Here is a 21,156-nt window from a genome sequence, read left to right on the forward strand (position 1 = left end):
GATGTGTGTGTGTCTGGTAGCGGTACAAAAATCATTATCTTTGCCCCTCTCGAACAATACCTCTACAATGTCTGTGAAGACACTTGCCAGCTGGTCACTGTGTACTCTTGAGTATGCGTTATGGTAATCTATCTTGCCCTGCAGCCTTGTGAATGTTAACCTGTTTAAAGTCTTAATAACATTGGCTACAGAGAGCATTCCTTGCGCAAGGGCACATCGACAGATTTGTTCACCTTTTCTGCTCGGGTATTAGAACCAGCGACCTTTCGGTCTAACTGTTAGGCTAGCTGCTGCCCCTTATTGTCCCTAATTGGCTCATTGTCATGGATTATTGTACACAGCCCATCTGTAAATAGCCCATCTAACCAACTATCTACCTCATCCCCATATTTGTTTGTTTTTTTCTGCTCTTTTGCACACCAGTATTTTTTCTTTGTCATCCTCATCTGCACATCTATCACTCCAGTGTTAATTGCTAAATTGTAATTACTTCGCCACTATGGCCTATTTATTGCCTTACCTCCTTACTTCGTTTTCACACAATGTATACAGATTTTCTATTGTGTTATTGACCGTACGTTTGTTTATCCCATGTGTAACTGTTGTTTGTCGCACTGCTTTGCTTTATCTTGGCCAGGTCGCAGATGTAAATGAGAACTTGTTCTCAACTGGCCTACCTGGTTAAATAAAGGTGGAATATTATTATTATTTTTTAAATATTGACGGGCCATTGAATATTTCAGAACCTAGACCAAACTAAACCTGTATTCTGTCTGGATTGTTTGTAATTGATGAGTACATCGATGCCTTCTACAGGTGCAGTTTGGCCATGCTGGAGCCTGTGCTAATCAGGACTTTGAAACGGCAGTGGCTAAGAACCAAGCTCTGAGAGAAGCTGGAGCCTTTGTTCCCAAGAGCTTTGACGAGCTGGGCGACGTCATCAGGTAACTGTCAATCAACACAGATACTGTCACCATGAAGACAGTACCGCTCTGAAGACGGGGTCATCAATTTGAGACTTTAAAGCGCTTCAAACACGCTCAAGATTAAATATAATGAATGAGTTTTGGTTTAATTACATTGAGTAACGTTTTCAGTAGCTTAAAAGGTCAATTCAATTGAGCACTTCAACTCCTTATTATTCTAGCCATCAAATGCATCAATAGCCTAATATCGCACCATCTCTGTGGACCAGTGCTTGTGCTAGAGAGGTTTGAAAATTGCTGGTTGAGTGTCTTGGTTTCAATTCGGCTTATGCGTCATGAAATTACAAAATTATACTAAAAGTTCTGTCCATGTTAACTTTAATCTGTGCTTCTGTGTTATAACAGGACAGTGTATGATGAACTGGTGGCCAATGGAACCATTGTTCCCGCTCAGGAGGTTCCACCCCCAACAGTGCCAATGGACTACTCCTGGGCAAGGGTAAGAAGACCTAGTATTCTACCTTCAAAATAACTGAATATACCTTCAGAAAGTATTAATACCCCTTGACTTATTCCTAATTTTGTTGTTACACCATGAATTGAAATAGATTAAATTGACCCGTAATAACCCATAATGACAAAGTGAAGAGTTAAAAAAAAACATTTTCCCATATGTATTTAACATGAAATACATTACTATCTAATTTACATAAGTATTCACACCCCTGAGTCAATACATGTTAAAAATAACCTTTGGCATCAATTACAGCTGAGTATTTCTGGGTAAATCTCTTAAGAGATTTTCACACCTGGATTGTAGAATATTTGCTCATTATTCTTTAACAAATTCTTCAAGCTCTGTCAAATTGGTTTGTTGATCATTGTTAGACAATCATTTTCAAGTCTTGCCATAGATTTTCAAGCAAATTTAAGTCAAAACTGTAACTTGGCCGCTCAGGAACATTAACCGTCTTTCTGTTAAGCAACTCCAGTGTAGATTTGGCCTCGTGTTTTAGGTTATTGTCCTGCTGGAAGGTGGATTTGTTTCAGTGTCTGGTGGAAAGCAGAATGAACAATGTTTTCCTCTAGGATTTTGGCTGTGCATAGCTCCATTACATTTTTTTTTTTATTATGCAATAACTCCCCAGTCCTTAATGATTACAAGCATACCCATATCATGATGCAATCAGCACTAAAGTTTACATTTATGATTGAAAATATGGAGAGTGGTGCTTAGTAATGTGTTGAATTGGATTTGCCCCAAGCATTGCACTTTGTATTCAGGATATATATTTTTTTAATCCAGTATTATTTTAGTGCATTGTTGCAAACAGGGTGCATGTTTTGAGAAAAAAAATTCTGTTCATTTTTTTATTTTTTTTACTGTCAATTAGGTTAGTATTGTGGAGTAACTACAATGTTCTTGATCCATCCTCAGCTTTCTCCTAACTGTTTTAAAGTCACAATTTAGGCTTGCCCTAACAAAGGGATTGAATACTTATTAACTGACATTACAGCTTTTCATTACAGCTTTTTTAATTAAATTGTAAAAAAAAAAATCTAACATAATTCCACTTTTACATTATGGGCCAGTGACAAATCTAAATGTTATCCATTTTAAATTCAGGCTTTAACACAGCAAAATATGGAAAAACGTTAAGGGGTGTGTGAACTTTATAAAGCCGCTCTATATCATAAATCACATAAAATATATATGATAATATCTGATGGACATAAGTGGCTGATTTCTTTTTTCTTTTTTTGGTGTGTAGGTGTAAATATAGGCAGCAATAATGGTTCTGGTAAAACCAATTTGTTGAATTTCCCCAGGGTACTGGCATCAGAGCTTGCTTCATTCTTTATCTTCTTCCCCAAGACACTAAACTTACGCACTGAAGAATGCTTTTAGCTGAAATGTTTGTGTATTATTATAAAACACTAAAAACAAACATGCTCTTTGACAATAGTACATGGTGTGGACCTTCTGAATTTTTTGTGGATAACCTCTATTTACAAATAACCGTTTGGGAGACCATAATGGTTTTCCATTCCATTTCCTTGTTTGGGCAATCTGCAGTTGCACGCTTTGTTATTATTGGGACTGCAGATTGCCCCTTTAACAAAACCATATCTATTGTCTTTCCTTCTGTGTCCCTAGGAGCTAGGTCTGATCCGCAAGCCCGCCTCCTTCATGACCAGTATCTGTGACGAGCGCGGCCAGGAGCTCATATACGCAGGCATGCCCATCACAGAGGTGTTCAAGGAAGAGATGGGCCTGGGAGGCGTGCTGGGCCTGCTCTGGTTCCAACGCAGGTGAGAGTACAGTCTTGGCCCCCTAGCAAAAAGACAGGAGTCCATTCTGTTTGGTCAGTGACTAATGAACTGGATCCTAGTATACACATTGCAGCATCTTCCAGGTCTGAAGTCCTCTTGCTCGTCTTCTCCCTGCCGCTAAATTCATTTAAAAATATATATATTTCACCTTTATTTAACCTCTCTAGGGTACGTGAGACAGTAGCGTCCTACCTCTTCAACAGCCAGTGAAACTACAGGGTGCCATATTCAAAACAACAGAAATCCAATAATTAAAATTCCTCAAACATACATGTATTTTACACCATTTTAAAGATACACTTGTTGTTAATCCAGTCACAGTGTCCGATTTCAAAAAGGCTTTACGGAAAAAGCAAACCATGCAATAATCTGAGTTGGCGCTCAGAGCCCAATCAAGAATCAAATATATCTGCCATATTTTGCAGTCTTCAGAAGTCAGAAATAACATTATAAACATTCACTTACCTTTGATGATCTTCATCAGAATGCATTTCCAGGAATACCAGTTCCACAAGAAATGTTTGTTTTGTTCGATAATGTCCATCATTTATGTCCAAATTCCTCCTTTTTGTTCTAGTGTCTTCAATAGGAGCTGAGTTGAAAATCGACCAACCTCAGATTTCCGAATTCCTGGTTGGATTTTCTCAGGTTTTTGCCTTCCATATGAGTTATGTTATACTCACAGACATCATTCAAACAGTTTTAGAAACCAGTGTTTTCTATCCAAATCTACTAATAATATGCATATTCTAGCTTTTATGGCTTTGTAGCAGGCCGTTTACTCTGGGCATTCTTTTCATCCGGACGTGAAAATACTGCCCCCTACCCCAAAGAAGTTAACCAGGTAGGCTAGTTGAGAACAAGTTCTCATTTACAACTGCGACCTGGCCAAGATAAAGCAAAGCAGTTCGACACATACAACAACACAGAGTTACACTTTGAGTAAACAAACATACAGTCAATAATACAATAGAAAAGGACTATATACAGTGTGTGCAAATGAGGTAAGATAAGGGAGGTAAGGCAATAAATAGGCCATGGTGGCGAAATAATTACAATATAGCAATTAAACACTGGAGTGATGGATGAGTGTGCAAGTAGAGATACTGGAGTGCAAAGGAGCAAAATAAATAACAGTATGGGGATGAGGTAGTTGGATGGGCTATGTACAGGTGCAGTGATCTGTGAGCTGCTCTGACAGCTGGTGCTTAAAGCTAGTGAGGGAGATATGAGTCTCCAGCTTCAGTGATTTCTGCAGTTCGTTCCAGTCATTGGTAGCAGAGAACTGGAAGGAAAGGTGGCCGAAGGAGAAATTGGCTTTGGGGGTGACCAGTGAAATATACCTGCTGGAGCGCGTGCTACGGGTGGGTGCTGCTATGGTGACCAGCGAGCTGAGATAAGGCGGGGCTTTACCTGGCAGACTTATAGATGACCTGGAGCCAGTGGGTTTGGCGACGAATATGAAGCGAGGGCCAGCCAACGAGAGCATACAGGTCGCAGTCGTCGGTAGTATATCGGGCTTTGGTGACAAAACGGATCGCACTGTGACAGACTGCATCCAATTTGCTGAGTAGAGTGTTGGAGGCTATTTTGTAAATGACATCGCCGAAGTCAAGGATCGGTAGGATAGTCAGTTTTGCGAGAGTATGTTTGGCAGCATGAGTGAGGGATGCTTTGTTGCGAAATAGGAAGCCAATTTTATTTTGGAATGGAGATGCTTAATGTGAGCCTGGAAGGAGAGTTTACAGTCTAACCAGACACTTAGGCATTTGTAGTTGTCCACATATTCTAAGTCAGAACCGTCCAGAGTAGTGATGCTGGACGGGCGGGCAGGTGTGGGCAACGATCGGTTGAAGAGCATGCATTTAGTTTTACTTGCATTTAAGAGCAGTTGGAGGCCACGGAAGGAGAGTTGTATGGCATTGAAGCTCGTCTGGAGGTTGGTTAACAGTGTCCAAAGAAGGACCAGAAGTATACAGAATGGTGTCGTCTGCGTAGAGGTGGATCAGAGAATCACCAGCAGTAAGAGCGAGATCATTGATGTATACAGAGAAAAGAGTTGGCCTGAGTATTGAACCCTGTGGCACCCCCATAGACTGCCAGAGGTCCGGACAACAGGCCCTCCGATTTGACACACTGAACTCTATCTGAGAAGTAGTTGGTGAACCAGGCGAAGCAGTCATTTGAGAATCCAAGGCTGTTTAGTCTGACGATAAGAATGTGGTGATTGACAGAGTCGAAAGCCTTGGCCAGGTCGATGAATACAGCTGCACAGGATTGTCTCTTATCGATGGCGGTTATGATATCGTTTAGGACCTTGAGCGTGGCTGAGGTGCACCGATGGCCAGCTCGGAAACCAGATTGCATAGCGGAGTAGGTACGGTGGGATTCGAAATGGTCAGTGATCTGTTTTAACTTGGCTTTCGAAGACCTTAGAAAGGTAGGGTAGGATAGATATAGGTCTGTAGCAGTTTGGGTCTAGAGTGTAATCCCCCTTTGAAGAGGGGGATACACTTGCTTGGGCAAGTTGCTGTGGGGGGATGCAGGGCTGTTGCAGGGCCGGGGTAAGGGTAGCCAGGTGGAAAGCATGGCCAGCCGTAGAAAAATGCTTACTTAAATTCTCGATTATTGTGGATTTATCGGTGGTGACAGTGTTTCCTAGCCTCAGTGCAGTGGGCAGCTGGGAGGACGTGCTCTTATTCTCCATGGACTTTACAGTGTCCCAGAACTTTTTGGAGTTTGTGCTACAGGATGCAAATTTCTGTTAGGAAAGCAAAGGATAGCTTTTTCAAACTGCCTGTGTATATTGGTTCCTAACTTCCCTGAAAAGTTGCATTTCGCGGGAGCTATTCGATGCTAATGCAGTACGCCACAATATGTTTTTGTGCTATTCCAGGGCAGTCAGGTCTGGAGTGAACCAAGGGCATATCTGTTCCTGGTTCTAAATTTTTTGAATGGGGCAAATTTATTTAAGGTGGTGAGGAAAGCACTTTTAAAGAATAACCAGGCATCCTCTACTAACGGAATGAGGTCAATATCCTCCCAGGATACCCGGGCCAGGTCGATTAGAAAGGCCTGCTCGCTGAAGTGTTTTAGGGAGCGTTTGACAGAGATGAGGGGTGGTTGTTTGACCGCTGACCCATTACGGATGCAGGCAATGAGGCAGTGATCGCTGAGATCTTGATTGAAAACAGCAGAGGTGTATTTGGAGGGCAAGTTAGTTAGGATGATATCTATGAGGGTGCCCGTGTTTACGGATTTGGGCTTGTACCTGGTAGGTTCATTGATAGTTTGTGTGAGATTGAGGGCATCAAGCTTAGATTATAGGATGGCCAGGGTGTTAAGCATGTCCCAGTTTAGGTCACCTAACAGCATGAGCTCTGAAGATAGATGCGGGGGGCAATCAATTCACATATGGTGTCCAGGGCACAGCTGGGGGCAGAAGGTGGTCTATAGCAAGCGGCAAAGGTGAGAGACTTGTTTCTGGAAAGGTGGATTTTTAAAAGTAGAAGCTGAAATTGTTTGGGCACAGACCTGGATAGTACGTTCGTGGCCAAATGTTTTGAGAATGACACAAGTATACATTTTCACAAAGTCTGCTGCCTCAGTTTGTATGATGGCAATTTGCATATACTCCAGAATTTTATGAAGAGTGATCAGATGAATTGCAATTAATGGCAAAGTCCCTCTTTGCCATGCATATCCCCAAAAACATTTCCACTACATTTCAGCCCTGCCACAAAAGGACCAGCTGACATGTCAGTGATTCTCTCGTTAACACAGGTGTGAGTGCTGACGAGGACAAGGCTGGAGATCACTCTGTCATGCTGATTGAGTTCGAATAACAGACTTGAAGCTTCAGAAGGAGGGTGGTGCTTGGAATCATTGTTCTTCCTCTGTCAACCATGGTTGCCTGGAAGGAAACACGTGCCGCCATCATTGCTTTGCACAAAAAGGGCTTCACAGGCAAGGATATTGCTGCCAGTAAGATTGCACCTAAATCAACCATTTATCGGATCATCAAGAACTTCAAGGAGAGCGGTTCAATTGTTGTTTAAGAAGGCTTCAGGGTGCCCAAGAAAGTCCAGCAAGCGCCAGGACCGTCTCCTAAAGTTGATTCAGCTGCGGGATCGGGTCACCACCAGTACAGAGCTTGCTCAGGAATGGCAGCAGGCAGGTGTGAGTGCATCTGCACTCACAGTGAGGCAAAGACTTTTGGAGGATGGCCTGGTGTCAAGAAGCGCAGCAAAGAAGCCACTTCTCTCCAGGAAAAACATCAGGGACAGACTGATATTCTGTAAGTCGCTCTGGATAAGAGCGTCTGCTAAATGACTTAAATGTAAATGTACAGGGATTGGACTGCTGAGGACTGGGGTTAAGTCATTTTCTCTGATGAATCCCCTTTCCGATTGTTTGGGGCATCCGGAAAAAAGCTTGTCCGGAGAAGACAAGGTGAGCGCTACCATCAGTCCTGTGTCATGCCAACAGTAAAGCATCCTGAGACCATTCATGTGTGGGGTTGCTTCTCAGCCAAGGGAGTAGGCTTACTCACAATTTTGTCTAAGAACACCGCCATGAATAAAGAATGGTACCAACACATCCTCCGAGAGCAACTTCTCCCAACCATCCAGGAACAGTTTGATGACGAACAATGCCTTTTCCAGCATGATGGAGCACCTTGCCGTAAGGCAAAAGTGATAACTAAGTGGCTCGGGGAACAAAACATAGATATTTTGGGTCCATGGCCAGAAAAGTCCCCAGACCGTAATCCCATTGAGAACTTGTGGTCAATCCTCAAGAGGCGGGTGGACAAACAAACCCCCACAAACTCCAAGCATTGATTATGCAAGAATGGGCTGCCATCAGTCAGGATTTGGCCCAGAAGTAAATTGACAGTATGCCAGGGTGGATTGCAGAGGTCTTGTAAAAGAAGGGTCAACACTGCAAATATTGACTCTTTGCATCAACTTCATGTAATTGTCAATAAAAGCCTTTGACACTTATGAAATGCTTGTAATTATACTTCAGTATTCCATAGTAACATCTGACAAAAATATTTAAAGACACTGAAGCAGCAAATTTGGTGGAAATTAATATTTGTGTCATTCTCAAAACTTTTGGCCACGACTGTAAGACAGAACTCTGCAGGGTATCTCTGCAGTAGATTGCAATTCCGCCCCCTTTGGCAGTTCTATCTTGTCGAAAAATGTTATAGTTAGGGATGGAAATTTCAGGGTTTTTGGTGGTCTTCCTAAGCCAGGATTCAGACACGGCTAGGACATCCGGGTTGGCAGAGTGTGCTGAAGCAGTGAATAAAACAAACTTAAGGAGGAGGCTTCTAATGTTAACATGCATGAAACCAAGGCTTTTACAGTTACAGAAGTCAACAAATGAGAGCGCCTGGGGAATGGGTGTGGAGCTCGGCACTGCAGGGCCTGGATTAACCTCTACATCACCAGAGGAGGAGTAGGATAAGGGTACGGCTAAAGGCTATAAGAACTGGTCGTCTAGTACGTTCGGAACAGAGTAAAAGGAGCAGGTTTCTGGGCACGGTAGAATAGTTTCAGGGTATGGTAGGATGTGAATACAGTGAAGGTAAACCTATGCATTGAGTGACGATGAGATAGATATTGTCTCTAGAAACATAATTTAAACCAGGTGAGGTCACCACATGTGTGGGAGGTGGAACTAAAGGTTTAACTAAGGCATATTGAGCAGGGCTAGAGGCTCTACAGTGAAATAAGGCAATAATTACTGACCAAAACAGCAATGGACAAGGCATATTGACATTAGGGAAAAGCATGCGTAGCCGAGTGATTTTTGGGGTCCAGTGAGACAGCTAGCGGGCCGGGGCTAGCAAGCTAGCAGAAGGGCCTTAGAGGGACGTCGCGACGGAAGAAGTTTGTTGTAGCCCCCTCGTGCTGTAACGTCGGCAGACCAGTCGTCATGGATCAGCAGGGCTCCGTGTGGTAAAAGGGTCCAGGCTAATTGGCAAAATAGGTTTAGTGGCCAAAGAATTTGGAGTGTCTTTCACTCAATAAGGAGTGTCTTTGATTGGCCAGAAATTTCTCACACCTGAGTTCTGTTCAGTAGGCACCAAACGGAAGAAAAAGGACTGACACCTGGAAGGATTACATGGACTTTCTTTTACTTCAGATTTTGGTTTTCTGTTGCAAAACATTTTCTGTGGCGTGCCCGTATGAATGAACACGAACCTGGTTACCCAATGCACACTCCACTTTGGCGTTGTACACTGACATGGCCCCATCACTTCTCCCTCCAGTTATCATCCCACATCTTGATTTTTCCCTAGGTTACCGCGCTACGCCTGCCAGTTCATTGAGATGTGCCTGATGGTGACTGCAGACCATGGGCCCGCCGTGTCTGGTGCCCACAACACCATAGTCTGTGCCCGTGCCGGCAAGGACCTAATCTCCAGCCTGACATCCGGCCTGCTCACCATTGTGAGGACACACACACACACACACTGTGTGACTTCCTGAAATATAATTTGAAAATGCAACAAGTCCAGATACCATTAGTATCTATCCAATGGCTTCCATACCTCTCAGATTAAAGGTCTTGAAGAAAGGGAATGAGAAAAAAGGAAGATTTCAAAGACCATTACTTCTGCACTTGCACACTCCCCATCATGGATTTAAAAAGCATAGCATTGGTCTAAGACTCTCTCCACCGAATATCTTTGGCTGGAGAGAGTGTCCACCATTTGTTAAATGAATGCAAGAATCTGTATAAGTTCAGGAAAAGGGTGGAGAATTTGAATGTAGCCCACTACTGGGACTTTACTTGTAAGAGTTTAGAGACGAATATATTTTGTTGATATTGTTTCCCAGGGGGACCGCTTTGGAGGAGCTTTGGATGCTGCGGCCAAGCAGTTCAGCAAGGCGTTTGACAGCGGCATGCTGCCGATGGAGTTTGTCAACAAGATGAAGAAGGATGGCAAGCTTATCATGGGTATTGGGCACAGGGTCAAATCGGTGAGCAGTAAATTACAAGGATTTAAATATAGCTACATTTCCAGTTAATTTGAACAATTCCATCTCAATTAGTTTGACTGAGCAACTTCAAAGATTTTACTGAGTTACCATTCATATAAGGAAATCCGTGAATTGAAATAAATTCATTAGGCCCTAATCTATGGATTTCACATGATTGGGAATTCAGATAAGCGTCTGTTGGTCAGATACTGTACCCTTAAAAAAAAAAAAAAAAAAAAAAAAAAAAGGCCCTCACAATAAGCCTCAGGATCTCATCACGGTATCTCTGTGCATTCAAATTCCCATCGATAAAATGCAATTGTGTTCGTTGTCCATAGCTTATACCTCCACATACCATAACCCCACCGCCACCATGGGGCACGCTGTTCACAAGGTTGACATCAAAAAACCACTCGCCCACACGTCATACAGTGGTCTGTGGTTGTGAGGCCGTTGGACGTACTGCCAAATTCTCTAAAACGACATTGGAGGTAGCTTATGGTAGAGAAATTAACTTTAACGGCTCTGGTGGACATTCCTGCAGTCAGCATGCCAATTGCATGTTGCCTCAAAACTTGAGACATCTTTGGCATTGCAGTGCATTCGGAAAGTATTCAGACCCCTTGACTTTTAGCCTTATTCAAAAATGGATTCAATAGTCCCCCCCCCCCACCCTCATCAATATAGACACAATACCCCATAATGACCAAGCGAAAACAGGTTTCTCAAAATGTTTGCATTTGTTTGTTTTTTAAAATCTGAAATATCACATAAACCTCATACAACAGGGTAACATCATGACAGGTCTTATGTAGCAACATTTGAAATTGTTTTTTTTACGTTGGATAAAGGCAGAGACACAAGACTATACAATGGTATATCATACACTGCATTTGAGGAACAATGGGAAAGTAATTCTGCTTTGAAAGTTGATAAACTTGTAACCTCACTTTTGAGAAAATGGCCTTTGAATGATTTGGTACCTACTGGAGAGCTCTTCATTGTCTTTGTAAAAATGTCTAAAAACCAGTTTTTGCTTTGTCATTATGGGTTATTCTGTGTATATTGATGGGGGGGGGGGATATTTAATCGATTTTAGAATAAGGCTGTAACATAATGTTAGGTTCTAATTCTGAGTAAAAAACTCAACACTATGAAAGCTTAATTAAACAAGTTTATTCTTCCCAGAGGATCAATGCAGCTGCATTAGATGAAGACATTTTCACACAAGCACTGATATTTAACCGTTCCTCCTAGGCTGAGTCTCCTCCTACACATCTGAACAGCCAATGCATTTCTGTTGCTAGACAGAACCTTAGTGATATCTGTCTATCATCTGACCTGACCTCTACCCCAAAGTGCTCACTCCTCCCCAACTCACGGCTGTCATGGTGACTGGTACCAGACTGTGTCTTCTCCTCCCAGAGGATCCTTCCCATAGGAACCCTGATGGCCAACAATAACATATCCTGACATAATGTAAACGTTATACATTACCCTCTCTCCCTCAGTGACATAAGTATATTTCATATTCTCAGAACTCAACAGTAACAAAAAGTGGAAGAAGTCAAGGGGTCTGAATACTTTCCGATTGCACTGTATGTTGTGTGACAAGTGCACATTTTACATGTTGCGTTTATATTTTTGTTCAGTGTAGATAAAAAATAATCCTAAACCTGGTTTTTCAAGACCAGATGTATGGCTGCATTACACATGCAGCCCAATTATTGGCAAAAGATCAGAATTTTTCTGTTTTTATCAAAAGATAAATTAGTGGCAAAATATCAGAATTGGGCTGCCTGTGTTAAGTCTAGAGGTCGACCGATTAATCGGAATGGCCGATTTTAATTAGGGCCGATTTCAAGTTTTCATAACACTCTGTATTTTTGGGCGCCGATTTAAAAAATAATAATAATTTGTTTTTGTCTTAAAAAAAAATATACACCTTTTATTTAACTAGGCAAGTCAGTTAAGAACACATTCCTATTTTCAATGACGGCCTAGGAACTGTGGGTAAACTGCCTTGTTCAGGGGCAGAACGACATATTTTTACCTTGTCAGCTCAGGGATTCGTTTATGCAACCTTCCGGTTACTAGTACAACGCTCTAACCACCTGCCTTACATTGCACTCCACGAGGAGCCTGCGTGGCAGGCTGACTACCTGTTACGCGAGGGCAGCAAGAAGCCAGCTAGCATTAAACTTATCTTATAAAAAACAATCAATCTTAACATAATCACTAGTTAATTGGATGAGGGCGCTGTTGTGGCTATTTATGCTAATCGTGTAATTTTTTGAAACGGCTTCCCACAAAGTTCTTGATCGTACAATATGCATATTATTATTATTATTGGATAGAAAACAGTCTATAGTTTCTATAGGAGTTGAAATTTTGTCTCTAAGTGGAACAGAGCCCATTCTACAGCAATTTCCCTGACATGGATTCAGATTTCAGAAATGTTGGCCACTGCTCTGGAGTCAGTTAAAAGGGCACTGTTATTGATATGACTATACGGACACTGCTTACGTCTTCCCCTGGATGTCTTTACGTGATGACGATTTGAATCAGGTCGATTGCGCGTTCACAGGCACTATAAATTAAAAAACCCTGAGGCTAGTCAGTCTTTTGGAGCTGCGTCAAGCGCCTAGAGGCCACCGACCCGCACCTGTTCCAAGCATTAGTGGAGGGAGTAATATTACTCGGGTCATGTTTCTACTCGTTATGGGAGTTAAAAACATCATAAGGTAGTTAATTTAAAGCGTTTTATAGCAATTTATATCCGTTTAGTGCGATTTTGGGACATTTATTTCTGAAACGCTGTGAGTTGCTGGGCACGCTTCCAGTTCATCCCGAACGCAGTTGGCATTTCCACATGGCAAGAGGACAGCTTTCCACCAAAAGACGATTGGACCCAAGAAAGGATCCTTTGCCCAAGATACCGATGGAAGAACAGCTCAAAGTAGGACATTTTTATTATGATAAATCGTGTTTCTGTCAAAGTGTTAGTGGCTTCGGACGCCATGTTTTTTGACGTAGCTTCGCTTGGCGCAAGCTGTATTGAAAAGTAAGGATAATTTAAAAAATGTAATTCCGCGATTGTATTAAGAATTAAATTGTCTATCAATCCCTGTCCACCCTATATTTTTTAGTCACGTTTATGAGTATTTATGTATAAGAGTAGATCACTGTCTAAGTGGCGCACAGACTTTTTCTGACCAGCTGAGCTACATTTCACATTGTCTAACCATGATTTTGGTGGCTAAATATAAACATTTTCGATCAAACTCTATATGGATTGTGTAATATGATGTTACAGGAGTGTCATCTGAAGAATTCTGAGAAGGTTAGTGAAAAAATTAATATATTTTGGCGATGTTTACTTTTATCGCTCACTTTGGCTAGAATCAATGCTGGGCTGCTATGTGCTATGTGCTATGCTAATATAACGATTTATTGTGTTTTCGCTGTAAGACACTTAGAAAATCTGAAATATTGTCTGTATTCACAGGATCTGTGTCTTTCGATTCGTGTATGCTGTGTATTTTTACGAAATGTTTGATGATTAGTAAGTAGGTAAACACGTTGCTCTAAGTAGTTTTTCTATTCCATTTGTGACGGTGGGTGCAATTGTAAACTATGATATCTACCTGAAATATGCACTTTTTTCTAACAAAACCTATCCCATACCATAAATATGTTATCAGACTGTCATCTGATGAGTTTTTTTATTGGTTAGGGGCTATAAATATCTTAGTTTAGCCGAATTGGTGATAGCTACTGGTGTTGGTGGACAAATAAAAGATGGTGGATTATGCTAATGTGTTTTTAGGTAATAGATGTACATCTTTACATATTGTGTCTTCCCTGTAAAACATTTTAAAAATCGGACATGTTGACTGGATTCACAAGATCTGTGTCTTTCATTAGCTGTATTGGACTTTAATGTGTGAAAGTTAAATATTTAAAAAAAATATTTTTTTTGAATTTCGCGGCACTGGTTTTTCAGTGGGGGTGGGGGGGGAGTGCCGCTAGCGCCACTCTCATCCTAGACAGGTTAACTACACATGGTTGATATTACTAGTTTATCTAGTGTGTCCTGCGTTGCATATAATCGATGCGGTGCCTGTTAATTTCTCATTGAATCACAGCCTACTTCAACAAACGGGTGATTAAACAAGCACATTTGCGAAAAAAGCACTGTCGTTTCACCAATGTACCTAACCATAAACATCAATGCCTTTCTTTAAAATCAATACACAAGTATATATTTTTAAACCTGCATATTTAGTTAATATTGTCCGCTAACATGAATTTCTTTTAACTAGGGAAATTGTCACTTCTCTTGCGTTCCGTGCAAGCAGTCAGGGTATATGCAGCAGTTTGGGCCGCCTGGCTCATTGCGAACAGTCCATTTATTCCTAATAAAGGCCGTAATTAATTTGCCGGGAATTGTACATAATTATGACATAACATTGAAGGTTGTACAATGTAACAGCAATATTTAGACTTAGGGGTGCCATCCGTTAGATAAAATACTGAAAGAATAAACGTTTAGTTTTCGAAATTATAGTTTCTGGATTCGACCATTTTAATGACCAAAGGCTCGTATTTCTGTGTGTTATGTTATAATTAAGTCTATGATTTGATAAAGCAGTCTGACTGAGCGATGGTAGGCACCAGCAGGCTCGTAAGCATTCATTCAAACAGCACTTTTGTGCGTTTGCCAGCAGCTCTTCGCAATGCTTCAAGCATTGCTTCAAGCATTGCGCTGTTTATGACTTCAAGCCTATCAACTCCCGAGATTAGGCTGGTGTAACCGATGTGAAATGGCTAGCTAGTTAGCGGGGTGTGCGCTAATGGCGTTTCAAACGTCACTCGCTCTGAGACTTGGAGTAGTTGTTCCCCTTGCTCTGCATGGGTAACGCTGCTTCGAGGGGGCTGTTGTCGATGTGTTCCTGGTTCGAGCCCAGGTAGGAGCAAGGAGAGGGACGGAAGCTATACTGTTACACTGGCAATACTAAAGTGCCTATAAGAACATCCAATAGTCAAAGGTATATGAAATACAAATTGTATAGAGATAAATAGTCCTATAATAACTACAACCTAAAACTTCTTACCTGGGAATATTGAAGACTCATGTTAAAAGGAATCACCAGCCTTCATATGTTCTCATGTTCTGAGCAAGGAACTTAAACGTTAGCTTTTTACATGGCACATATTGCACTTTTACTTCTCCAACACTTTGATTTTGCATTATTTAAACCAAATTGAACATGTTTCATTATTTATTTGAGGCTAAATTGATTTTATTGATTTATTATATTTAGTTAAAATAAGTGTTCATTCAGTATTGTTGTAATTGTCATTATTACACATAAATAAAAAAATCGGCCGATTTAATCGGTATCGGCTTTTTTGGTACTCCAATAATCGGTATCGGCATTGAAAAATCATAATCGGTCGACCTCTAGTTAAGTCTAACTAGAATTTTTGCAAATTGACACCATGATTTGCAAGAAAGTACGCATTAAGATTTGATTCCCGTCCTTAGTCTTATTGCCTCACAATTAAATCAAATCAATTCAGAAGTGTGTGTGTATACCCCTACAGCTCAGTGGCAGAATGGATACATTGACATATATGCTGGCAGAATGATCTAAATGTGTTGATTTGAATTGTAGATCAACAACCCCGACATGAGAGTCCAGATCCTGAAGGACTTTGTGAAGGGGCATTTCCCTGCCTCTCCGATGCTGGATTACGCTCTGGATGTGGAAAAGATCACCACCTCCAAGGTACTGCCCTCTACTAACCTCTCACTTCTCTGCCTAGTGGTGCAGGCTACTTTATTTAGGGAATACTTACCCCCCCCCCCCCCCAAAAAAAATGTTTTATACCAGTGAGCAAAAGGATGGAAACTCCTTCCAGCTATCAAAACCTGAATGCTTTTAAAAATGTTTTTCTTACCTAATTTATTTTGTTACTTGATCATTTTTGGTCAAGGTTACAGGTACAATACATTCTTATCAAGCGTAATGCTGCCGTTAACATAGTTTCGACTATTGAATCCATTACTGTCAGTTAGAGGGCATATTAGGCAGGGATAGAAGTTAAGGGGGGGGGGGTTAGGCTTTATTATTGCAGATAGATTGTAGCTTCCATACAGTACCAGTCAAAAGTTTGGACACCTACTCATTCCAGGGTTTTTCTGTTTTTACTATTTTCTACATTGTAGAATAATAGTGAAGACATAACTATGAAATGACACATGGAATCATGTAGTAACCCAAACATTGTTCAACAAATCAAAATATATTTTAGATTCTTCAAAGTAGCCAACCTTTGCCTTGATGACAGCTTTGCACACTCTTGGCATTCTCTCAAACAGCTTCATGAGGTAGTGTTCAAACCCCTTAACTTTTTCCACATTTTGTTACGTTACAGCCTTATTCTAAAATGTATTAAATATGTTTTTCCCCCTCATCAATGACAAAGCAAAAACAGGTTTTTAGAATTATGAATGTGTTAAAAACCTGATCATATTTACATAAGTATTCAGACCCTTTACTCAGTACTTGTTGAAGCAGTGATTACAGCCTCGAGTATTCTTAGGTATTACGCTACAAGCTTGGCACACCTGTATTTGGGGAGTTTCTCTCATTCCTCTCTGTAGATCCTCTCAAGCTCTGTCTGTTTGGATGGGGAGCGTCACTGCACAGCTATTTTCAGGTCTCTCCATAGATGTTTGAACAGGCTTAAGTCCGGGCTCTGGCTGGGCCACTCAAGGACATTGAGACTCGTCCCGAAGCCACTCCTCCTTTGCCTTGGCTGTGTGCTTAGGGTCATTGTCCTGTTGGAAGGTGAACCTTTGCCCCAGGTTTTTATCAAGGATCTCTCTGTACTTCGCTCCGTTCATCTTTCCCTTGATCCTGACTAGTCTCCCAGTCCCTGCCACTGAAAAACATCCCACAGCATGATGCTGCCACCACCGTGCTTCACTGTAGGGATGGTGCCAGGTTTCCTCCAGATGTGATGCTTCGCATTTGCACCATAGAGTTCAGTCATGGTTTCATCAGACAGATAATTATCAGGCAGCGTGTGTTATCTGTCCTGTTGTGTAAGAATCATATTTTGGAGCAGTGAGTGCATTCTAACATCACGTGCATAAAACAACTCATGCCGGCCTCCCATTAGAGATCCTGGTTTGAGTCCAGGCTCTGTCGTAGCGACCGGGAGACCCGTGGGGCGGCGCACAATTGGCCCAGTGTCGTCCTGTTTAGGGTTTAGCCGGCCGCGCTTCTTAGCACCCGCCCGTTAAACCCGGAAGCCAGCCACACCAATATGTCAGAGGAAACACTGTTCAACTGACAACCAATGTCAGCCTGCAGGCACCCGGCCCACCACAAGGAGTCGCTAGAGCGCTAGAGCGCGATGAGCCTAGTAAAGCCCCACCCCGGCCAAACCCTCCCCTAACCCGGACAACGGTAGGCGAATTGAGCACCGCCCTATGGGACTCGCGGTCACAGAAGGTTGTGACACAGCCTGGGATCAAACTCGGGTCTGTAGTAACGCCTTAAGCGCTGCGATGCAGTGCCTTAGACCGCTGCGCCACTCGGGAGGCCTAGTACAATTTTTATTTCATACAGGCATGGTCATGTGAAATTGATCCAATAAGACCCCATTGAGGAGTTTGGCAGCCATATTAGAAAACGGCTTCTGAGGGTTAATGCGTGAATCCTGTGATGATCCTGTATTTACAAATTTTAGTTGTGTGTGTGCAATTTAGTGCTTTCTAGCGATGGATGAATGGCACAACAATGGGCCTCAGGATCTCCTCACGGTATCTCTGGTCATTCAAATTGCCATTGATAAAATGCAATTGTGTTGGTTGTCCGTAGCTTATGCCTGCCCATACCATAACTCCACCGCCACCATGGGGCACTCAGTTCACAACGTTGGCATCAGCAAACCGCTCGCCCACACGACGCCATACACGCTATCTGCCCGCCAGTGGCCATCGAAGGTGAGCGTTTGCCCACTGAAGTTGGTTCCAACGCCAAACTGCAGTCAGGTCAAAACCCTGGTGAGGACAAAGTGCATGCAGATGAGCTTCCCTGAGATGGTTTCTGACAGTTTGTGCAGAAATTCTTCAGTTGTGCAAACCCACGATGACATTTCTGCAGTCAGCATGCCAATTTCCCGCTCCCTCAACTTGAGACACCTGTGGCATTATTGTGACAACTGCACATTTTAGTGGCCTTCTATTGTCCCCAGCATAAGGTGCACCTGTGTAATGATCATGCTGTTTAATCGTCTTCTTGATTTTCCACACCTGTCAGGTGGATGGATTATCTTGGTCAAAGGAGAAATGCTCACTAACAGGGTTGTAAACAAATTTGTGCACAAAATTTGAGAGAAATAAGCTTTTTGTGCCTATGGAACATTTCTGGTATCTTTTATTTCAGCTCATGAAACATGGGACCAACACTTAACATGTTGTATTTATATTTTTGTTCAGTTTAGAATCTATAGAGCCTAAGCTTTAGTGATAATCTGCTGTGTGATTGCCTCCCCATCGCTTTCTCTGTTGCTCTGTCTGCTCTCTGCTGCTGCTGTGTTGTGGTCTTCTATTTTGCTGTCTCTTTTGTTTACCCTACTCTCTCATCCTGTCCTGTTTGTAAAGTGTCAAAGTCAACAATTGTTTTAGTTGTAATTACACAGGCTTTTTCACCTCACCTGCAAATTATTTGTGAACCATGTTTTACTTTTTCACTCTCTGTATTTCACCTTTTGTAATACGCAAATAAATAAAACTAATTAGACTCTATAGAGCAGCTTGAAGTGATAGGGGTGGTTGCTCAACCAACCTCTGTTCTCTCTCCATCTCTTCTGTCACTTTTGCTGTCACAGGTTATTGTTTGTTACTGTCTCTTGTCTGTCCTCTTGTGTTATTGCTTGTTCTGTTCTTCTGGTGTCTTTCTCCATCTACTCTTCTGTTGCTGTCTTGGTGTCTTGTCTGGTGTGTCTCTTTAGTTTTGCAATTGAAAACGGTCAAGGGGATCCTGGAGTAGCTTAATTTGTTTTGGGCCTGTGTCTGGGTCACCTAAATCATGCCTACCCGTTGCCCCTGGCTGCTGCATTTCTAAGCACTCCACTGGCCTGCTGTTCTCATCTCTCCTTCTCCTTGGCTCATCTGCAAGTTAGAGGTACAACATGTCATTAGCTAGTTTTAAAGGACGAATGCACTTCCTGATTTGGCCTCGTTTTAAATTTGGTTCATTAAGTGCTAGCGGCCATGACTGAATTCAAACGGGAGTTGGTTTGAGTGTGTGGTTTAATGCGGGTGTCTCGTGTGTGTGTTCGCAGGTGGGAAGATTTAGCCAAATTATTTAGCTTGTGCTACCTGACTTTGAATCTCTGGGGCTAGTTAGGGACCGTCAATACATGACACAATGTAAATGGGACAATATTGTGTTGCACATTTTTTAGTTGTCTCATTAAATGCTTTCAATATTTGTATGTACATTTCTAAAATTTCTAGTTGGTTTGAGGTTAAGAATTTGGAGCTATTGGAATGTTTATATATTGTCCCATGTACATTGTGATTTACAGATGGTCCCTAACTAGCCCCATAGGGATATCCAAAGTCAACCCAAATTTACCACAGGGAATATGATCGGGTCGAGTGCAGCTGCACTCCGAATTGATGATTACTTGTGTGCTGCCAGCTGTGGGCAGGATAGAAACAAACCAAACCTTAATTTACGTTGTGATTCAGTCACGACCATAAGTATCACAAAACTCAGTTTTGGATGACACTGACTTAATGACCAAAATTATCCTATTTACACTTGTACATTTTGACAGTAGAATAAATGTTTGACTTCTATCGATGGCACCTAGGCTGTTTTCTAAATTAAAACGTTTTCTAGGGGTGGTTGCTTTTTTTTAAAGTTACTGTATACTGATTGAACTGTAAAGAAAAATGCAAGTGTCCACATAACAGACCAAAACAACTCCAAACATGACAGATAAGAAGCTTCATATCCCTTAGGCCATGGGTCTCCAACCTTTTCTAGTATGAGAGATACTTTTTTTTAAATGTGCAATGTCACAAGCATTTTTTTCTAGTTTTCAAATGGGCACATTCTTCTCTCCCATGGAACTCTTTCCCGGGTCGTTAGTGCACTACTTTCTCTTGTACAATATGTTTTCTGTCAATAAACCTGGTAAAATAATGGTTAATATACAACTAATGGGGGCCCTATAAAATAGTTTTATTGTTTCTCTGTTTAATTTTTCTTGTATTTATATTTTGTTTTGTTTTTCACTCTCAAAATGATGATTGTACACAGAGAAAAAACTAAATTAATGTTTTGAGTCCATGACAATGCTTAAATAAAATAAAAATAAGATCTGAAAGGAAACATTTTTCTGTAATTCTCCATTAAATGAGCATCTAGCGGTTGAGGAATTTCCCATCTAATGTTAGTGAAGAATGTGCTGGGTCTAGCGATGGTCCTGTACTGCAGCTGCTCATTTCATGGCAAAGTTGGTAAATAACAAATAATAGATACAAATGATATACTTAATCATTACATACTTCTGCTCTGAAACGGACAAAAATGAATGGGGACATATTTCCATTGGACGAAACATATACACAATTGCAATTACCACTCAATTGGACGGCAGTTCATGCAAACCATATTGCAAATGCCAAGTGTCATACAGCAAAAATCCCAAAGATGGCGAGCGCGCTCCACTGTAAATTTTCATATTGCAAATGGACATAAAGTTAAGACCCAAGTGTCAATTTTCAAAAATGTATCACCCTCTAAAAATGTGCTTAATGGACCGTTTTTCAAAATTCTTTCTATTTTTTTTTTTTTGGGGGG

At 41.5% G+C, this 21,156-nt stretch overlaps 1 protein-coding gene across 6 annotated transcripts in view; it reads left to right on the forward strand.

Annotated features, from left to right (window-relative positions):
- The window catches only part of LOC139581064 (ATP-citrate synthase-like), a 113,342-nt gene that overhangs the window by 72,464 nt on the left and 19,722 nt on the right, over positions 1-21,156 (forward strand). For 4 of the 6 annotated variants that reach the window (XM_071410423.1, XM_071410426.1, XM_071410425.1 and 1 more), the window contains 6 exons: positions 817-944; positions 1,332-1,425; positions 3,085-3,239; positions 9,574-9,724; positions 10,115-10,258; positions 15,940-16,053. In XM_071410423.1, coding sequence (XP_071266524.1) covers positions 817-944; positions 1,332-1,425; positions 3,085-3,239; positions 9,574-9,724; positions 10,115-10,258; positions 15,940-16,053 — 786 coding nt within the window. The remainder of the gene's footprint in view (positions 1-816; positions 945-1,331; positions 1,426-3,084; positions 3,240-9,573; positions 9,725-10,114; positions 10,259-15,939; positions 16,054-21,156) is intronic. The other 2 variants (XM_071410427.1, XR_011676139.1) reach the window with 2 other exon arrangements.

The sequence above is a fragment of the Salvelinus alpinus genome, chromosome 7 (assembly GCF_045679555.1).
Source record: "Salvelinus alpinus chromosome 7, SLU_Salpinus.1, whole genome shotgun sequence".
Classification (NCBI taxonomy): domain Eukaryota; kingdom Metazoa; phylum Chordata; class Actinopteri; order Salmoniformes; family Salmonidae; genus Salvelinus; species Salvelinus alpinus.